Below are 6987 nucleotides of genomic sequence, written 5' to 3' on the forward strand. Positions count from 1 at the left end.
ATTAAATTTAGTTTTCAAATGTGCTTTATTTTCTTGGTATCCCTTGTTGAAAAAGAATTTGCACATATCCTACACTAGTGGGAGCTAGCTGCTGACTGGTGCCTGTACACATTTTTGTCTTGTGACTGGCTCACCAGATGTGTTCACCTAGCTGCCAGTAGTGAAATGATAACAAGATAACAAGATAATTAAGCAAATTTGATAATAGAAGTAAATTGGAAAGTAGTTTAAAATTGTATGTTCTAGCCAAATCAGGATTTTTTTTTTGTTATGGGTTTCCAGTCCCTTTAATAAAAAGTGTTAAAGGGATAGTAAACACTTTACATTGTCTCAAAGTTGTTTTACTTTTCGTGTAAAACGAAAAGTAAATTTTGTTTTATTTTCGTGTAATTTAAAGGCGTTTTTCATGTTTGAGATTGAAAGTGCATACTGCAGACTTCACAAGCCTATCCCTGCTGCATGTCATCCCTAATTGGCCTCCGCCAAGAAATCAGGAGCTGCAAAATAATGGAGAATATGCTAACAAAGGGACAGACAAGCGGTGTTTACTATAATAACAAGTCTGGATTGGCTCCTACAAATAAGCGGTGGATGGAGTTTGGCCATTAAAAATAACTGCACCAAACATTGTGTTAATGCATTAAAAAAATAAACACTAGCAATTTAAAAGGACAGTTTACTCCAGAATTGTTATTGTTTAAAAAGATAGATAATCCCTTTATTACCCATTCCCCAATATACTTTTTACCTCTGTGATTAGCTTTTATCTAAGCCTTTTCAAGCTACCCCCTTATTACAGTTCTTTTGACAGACTTGCATTTTAGCCAATCAGTGCCCTCTCATAAGGGACTCCACGGGCATGAGCACAATGTTATCTATATGGCACACATGAACTAACGCCCTCTAACTGTAAAAAAACTGTCAAATGCATTGAGATAAGAGGCATGCTTCAAGGGCTTAAAAATTAGCATATGAGCCTACCTAGGTTTAGCTTTGAACTAATACCACCAAAAGAACAAAGCAAATTTGATGATGAAAGTAAAATCGGAAAGTTGTTTAAAATTGAATGCCCTATCTGAATCATAAAATTTTAATTTTGACTAGACTGTCCCCTTTAATTTATTGCAAGTCTGCAGAAAATTTGTGTAATTAAAAGGTGCTTACTTTCCTTTTAAAATACCACACAGAACACACAACCAAACTGGTTTATAAAAAAAAATGAACTAATAATACCACAAGCATTAAAAAATAAAAAGAATTATGAGAGATTTTATCCAAACTACATGTTATTCCCAGAACAAATAAAGGAACTATTATGCAACAATTGTTCCAAGAAACAATCATTAAAATGTAAGTTTACTCTACAAGATTATATTAGAAAATTTCCTGTTTCTGACTACATCAGCAGAACATGCTAGTAAAAGATGATGAAAGTGTGGAAAGAAAATTTGGCGTTATGAACAACTTACCCATGTTTGTGGTGAAAAATAATTTGTTGATAATGAACAAACACTTCTGAAAAGGAAAGAAAGAGATTGTTAGTAATCAGAATGAAAGTATTTCTGATACATCACACTTTAAAATCATTGCCGTACAGATTACTCATTGATTATCTCCAGTCCTTGTTCACCACATACTATTTTGCACTCAGTCTAGTACTACTCGCTGGCTTGCACTACTGACAGACCGTAGCAAGCCTTTTTTTTGCCTGTTTTCCAAAAAAGATGGGCAGTACAGGCAATCATATGCTGTATAGCCGGCCCCATAATCTATGCAAAGTGCAGTATAAACTCACAACATCAATGTTATATTAATTTCACACTATTACGTCCAAAATTATGAATGGGCGCCTTTTGTTGTAGCTAGAGCGCTGATTAGACAACAATTCAAACCTTTAGCTCACAGAAAAATTGAAATTTGAAGTGGGTGGCAGAGCGCCAGGGGTATCTGAATTTAATTTATATATTAAAAGTTATAGCACATCTTCATTACAACTGTAGAATTAAACTCCATCTAAAATATCACTAACATTACGGATCTGTTTTTATAAGGGGCAGAATTTACCATCACTTTAAACATGCGTGCATGCTGCTGCCAATGCATATTTCATGCATAACCTGAGTGATGTCAATCTACACATTGCAGACAGCAAACGGAAAATCTAATGCTTCTGCACACAGCCTATGGTTATACCAGCAAGGTGTTATGTATACACAAAGTTATCACTATAGCAGTGGTAACTTTTTAAAGAAGCAATTTTGCAGGAAAAAATGTTTATAGTTACACTGCAATTAATTTCAGAATCCACTCTATACTATACTTAAAGGGATACGGAACCGAAATTTTTTCTTTCGTGATTCAGATAGAGCATGCAATTTTAAGCAACTTTATAATTTACTCCAATTATATTTTTTTCGTTCTCTTGCTATCTTTATTTGAAAAAGAAAGCCCAGAACCCTGGACAGCACTTGTTTATTGGTGGATGAACCCATGTTGTTCACCAAAAATGGGCCGGCATCTAAACTTACATTCTTGCTTGTCAAATAAAGATACCAAGAGAATGAAGAACATTAGCCAATAGGAGTAAATTAGAAAGTGGCTTAAAATTGCATGCTCTATCTGAATCACTAAAGAAAAAATGTGGGTTCAGTGTCCCTTTAAGTATGACAAAAACACAGCTTAAAGGGACACTGTACCCAAAAAATTTCTTTTGTGATTCAGATTGAGCATGAAATTTTAAGCAACTTTCTAATTTACTCCTATTAGCTAATGTTCTTCATTCTCTTGGTATCTTTATTTGAAATGCAAGAATGTAAGTTTAGATGCCGGTCCATTTTTGGTGAACAACCTGGGTTGTCCTTGCTGATTGGTGGATAAATTCATCCACCAATAAAAAAGTGCTGTCCAGAGTACTGAAACCAAAAAAGTTTAGATGCCTTCTTTTTCAAATAATGATAGCAAGAGAACGAAGAAAAATTGATAATAGGAGTAAATTAGAAAGTTGCTTAAAATTGCATGCTCTTTCTGAATTACAAAAGAAAAAATTTGGGTACAGTGTCCCTTTAAGTTTTGCAAAATTACCGGAAATTAAAATGTGGCAGAACTTTTTTTTTTTACTAATAGAATTCTATATGCAACAGACATTTAATATAAAAATACAACATACGAAGGCAGCTTAGTAATCACACACGAACACATACACTATACATAATGTTCTGTTTTAAAAGGACAGTCAACTCCAAAATTTGTATTGTTTAAAAAGATAGATAATCCCTTTATTACCCATTCCTCAGTTTTGTACAGCCAACATGGTTATATTAAAGTGAAAGTAAACTATCAATCACGGAACACAACATACATATTATGTTGAGTTCAGTTCATGATTTTTTTTTTTATATATAATCTAATAAGGTCATAATTGTACCTTTCAATCCGCTTATGTATATCGCCGTTCCTCCTCCTGGATAAAAAAATAAAATAAAAAAAATCTTTATTTTTATATGACGAATATCGTCTTAAAGATTCTTATTGGTCCCCTAGTGGCGTCTGAAAATCATGACTATATGCCCCCAACTTCAACTACGCATGCGTGTCTCATTGAATTTACTCCCTGTATAAAAGCGCGTTCATGAGACACGCATGCGCATTTTCCTCAATAGGGAAACTTTGTGATTGACGTACCAGCATATGTACAAAGCAATCGGATTACTATTTTAAATACAAACACTTATAAATTTATAAAGGAATCTAAGTATGTAATATAGTGTAATTTATCATTTGGAATCCGATAACGCATGCGCAATACATGTTGCTTCTCGGGAGTGCGCACGGATGAACACGTAAGAGCCGTTGGGACCGCTCTTACTTGTAAAATAGCCAAACCAAGAAATGAGGGGGGTGGGGGAACATCTTAGAGGGTATGTTAGAAAAATTGATAATATATAAATAAGGGATTTAAAAAAAAAAAAAAAAAAAAAAAAAAAAAAAAAAAAAAAACTCAGCGACTACAAAGAGTGTAATAAGAGGAATCCATGGCATTAAGTATGTTGGGGAAAATTTACTTTCACTTTAAAGTGAATGTCAATTTTCAAACTACTCAAGGCTCCTAATACTTCTATTACACATGGTGATTCAAACCGTCAACTTACAAAAAAATAAATAAAAAATATAATAATTTATAATATATTTTATTTACTAACTTCGCTCCGTTTTGAGCTACAACTCCTCCCATAAGCACTTCCTTGTTTTGCAGAGAGTGAGGTATAGAGTGGTGCCACCTACTCTATACGTATCTCTGATGCGCGCACCCGTGATGCCCTTACTTTGCGCATGCGTGAAAAAACATTTGTACTTAATCTGCGCATGCGTTTAAAAAACTAAATACTTAATGTGCACAAGCGTGAATATAGGATAGACAGGCTGTGCATGCGTTAACATCCGACCTCCTCAAAGCGCAATATAGTATTCAATGAATGTATCCCACGGCACCGTGAGCAGTGGCATACAGCGCTGACAGGGCCACCATGACCAGTGGTGTACAGTGCAGGCAGTGGGAATACAATTATTGGTATACAGTACTGACAGGGGCACCGTGACTAGCGGTATACAGTACCTGCAAGAGTAATGGGTCTTATAGAGCATGCGTGTCTCGTGGACACGCATCACTTCTGAAGCTGGGTATTAGAAGCTAACGTATGCGCAGAATAAGCGCATGACGTTGCAAAAAAGGGGTTGAACGCCACAGGGTAAAAAAAAAAACGGATTGGCAATCGCTATTGTCAATTATTTCCAAATAGAGGGACAAAATGGTGGGTGGAGGAATCTCGGCTCCAAAAATGAGATAAAAAGGTATACATTTGGGATTAGCAAGCACACACAAAAAAATGATGAATTAAGGTCCACCTAAATTGTTGCGAGTGATAATATGGCAGTAAGCGACACTGTTGAGTTTACATTCACTTTAATATACTTTATACCTCTGTGTTTACCTTGTATCTAAGACTCTTTTGACAGCCCCCGATCACATGGCTAATTGGCTATTATCTATCGACTTGCATTTTAGCCAATTAGTGCAGTGTCATCCACAACCCACTGGAGAGAGCACAATGTTATCTATATGGCCCACATAGATTAGCAGTCTCTTGTGAAAAGCTAATAAAAATACATGTGATAAGAGCCCGTCTGTAGTGGCTTAGAAACAGGCAAAAATATAGAGTTTTAAATGTTATAAACAATATTAATATAATAACAATGTTGGTTGTGCAAAGCAGGGGAATGGGTAGTAGAGGCATTATATTTCTTATTAAACAACAATTTTAGTGTTGACTGTCTCTTTAATCGTCTTTTTACAGCAGGTATATAACGTTTAGAAAAGAACCAAGGTACACTGACTTCCAATGCATTATAATGAAATAACGTGTTATACAAATCATCCAGAGAAATAAAATGTAAGACTTATACTCTATAGGGTGCTGTAACGGCGCTGTACAGTGTTGTTTTAGTTAATCCCTTGGCTGCAGTGGTTGGTTACAGCCCCTTGTGGAAACCATATAGGGGCATCTACACGTAAGGAGCCAAATCGGTAAAACGTCAAATTATTTATTTTGTTTATTTTATACTATGCGATCCCTGATTTTTTGGTCAGAGGAGGCTTCCCGATCTGCTCATTATCTACCCCCTATAGCGATCTTTCTTTCACTTACCAGGCCGCAGGTCCCCACTGCCCCCGCAGCTCTCCCTGGCGACAGCAGCAACAATCACTTCCGGAAGGTCACACCCTAAAGGAAGTGGAAATAGTACACGGAAAAGAAACTTTCAATATTACTCCTCTGCATTGGTCTGTTCGATGCTATAGGTTGTCTTCATAGTAAATCTATCCCACATTCACGTAAACCATCGAAATCTGCGGCCCGTCAGAATATGCGACCATGACGTCACCACATTGCTGAGCGCACACGTGACGGGTCGCAGAATCTGACGGACCAGCTGAGCCTGTCAGATTTTGCACTTGCAGCCTTTACCGATACTGAAGCGCCGCTGTTCCACAATTTAACATGCATTCATATTTATTAGCAGTCGTGGGATATTAATATGGAAAAGCCTATGAAAAATAGATTGAAACTTTGACGAGAGGCTCCCCATTTCATTCTTTCTCCATTATATTCTTACTATCATACTGTTACCTTTTATCACTGTCAATTTAAAAAACAGAGTTGTACAGCTCTCCCCTCAGGTACAAGTGACAGACCGTGTAGAATATCATACCATATACATTCGCAGATTACAACTATATTTAAAATTGATGAAGTATTAAATTATTGTGTATTATCTGCAATAAGTATATTATGGGCTTTGGCTACATTTTAAAACAGAACTTTACAATGTTTAAACTGGGGATATAACCAACCTATCACAAAGTAATACTGATAGCTTAGTTTTCAAACTTTCCAGATAGTCTCAGACGATTGTCTTAGAAAATATTAATTTTCAAACTTGAGGTAAACTGTCAAAATGTGAAGTTATTCTTACAAAATACCTTGTATTCCATTGATGGTGCATTTCTTTAGGAGGTTTGTTGCTACATATATGGCCTTCATGATGCTTTGGGCAAAATGTATCAAAGTGAGAATAAGCAAAATTCTCATGTTTATCATAAAAGAAAACCTCACAAATGATATCACCATATTTATGAAAGGTTATGCGCCAATAAAGTCGCAACTTTTCATATGTGCGAACAACTTGACTCATGACCATTCACAAGTCTTAAATATATGCGAATACGGTTTCTGGAAACGCCTAATTCCTGTATTAATCTCTATTGGCATTTTAAAAAGCTGTATATATTCGCAGTTCTCATATATTTATGAAAAGTAGTGCATGTAATATTCACTGTTTTTAATCTCGCCAATTTGTAGGTTGCGGGGAGTGTAAAAAAAAAAAGAGCGATGTTGTTTGGAGGGAAAATGGAAATGTCTTTTTCTTGCTGTA

At 35.7% G+C, this 6987-nt stretch overlaps 1 protein-coding gene across 2 annotated transcripts in view; it reads right to left on the minus strand.

The window, feature by feature from the left end:
• Window positions 1-5870, minus strand: part of ELOC (elongin C) — a 28364-nt gene extending 22494 nt beyond the window's left edge. Inside the window, exons 1-3 of one of the 2 annotated variants that reach the window (XM_053715134.1) lie at window positions 5703-5870; window positions 3425-3460; window positions 1470-1515 (exon numbers count right to left, since the gene is read on the minus strand). In XM_053715134.1, the coding sequence (XP_053571109.1) occupies window positions 1470-1473 (4 nt within the window). In that variant the 5' untranslated portion in view covers window positions 1474-1515; window positions 3425-3460; window positions 5703-5870. The remainder of the gene's footprint in view (window positions 1-1469; window positions 1516-3424; window positions 3461-5702) is intronic. The other variant, XM_053715133.1, reaches the window with a different exon arrangement.
• Between the last annotated feature and the right edge of the window lie 1117 nt (window positions 5871-6987).

This window comes from Bombina bombina, chromosome 5 (assembly GCF_027579735.1).
Source record: "Bombina bombina isolate aBomBom1 chromosome 5, aBomBom1.pri, whole genome shotgun sequence".
Lineage (NCBI taxonomy): Eukaryota > Metazoa > Chordata > Amphibia > Anura > Bombinatoridae > Bombina > Bombina bombina.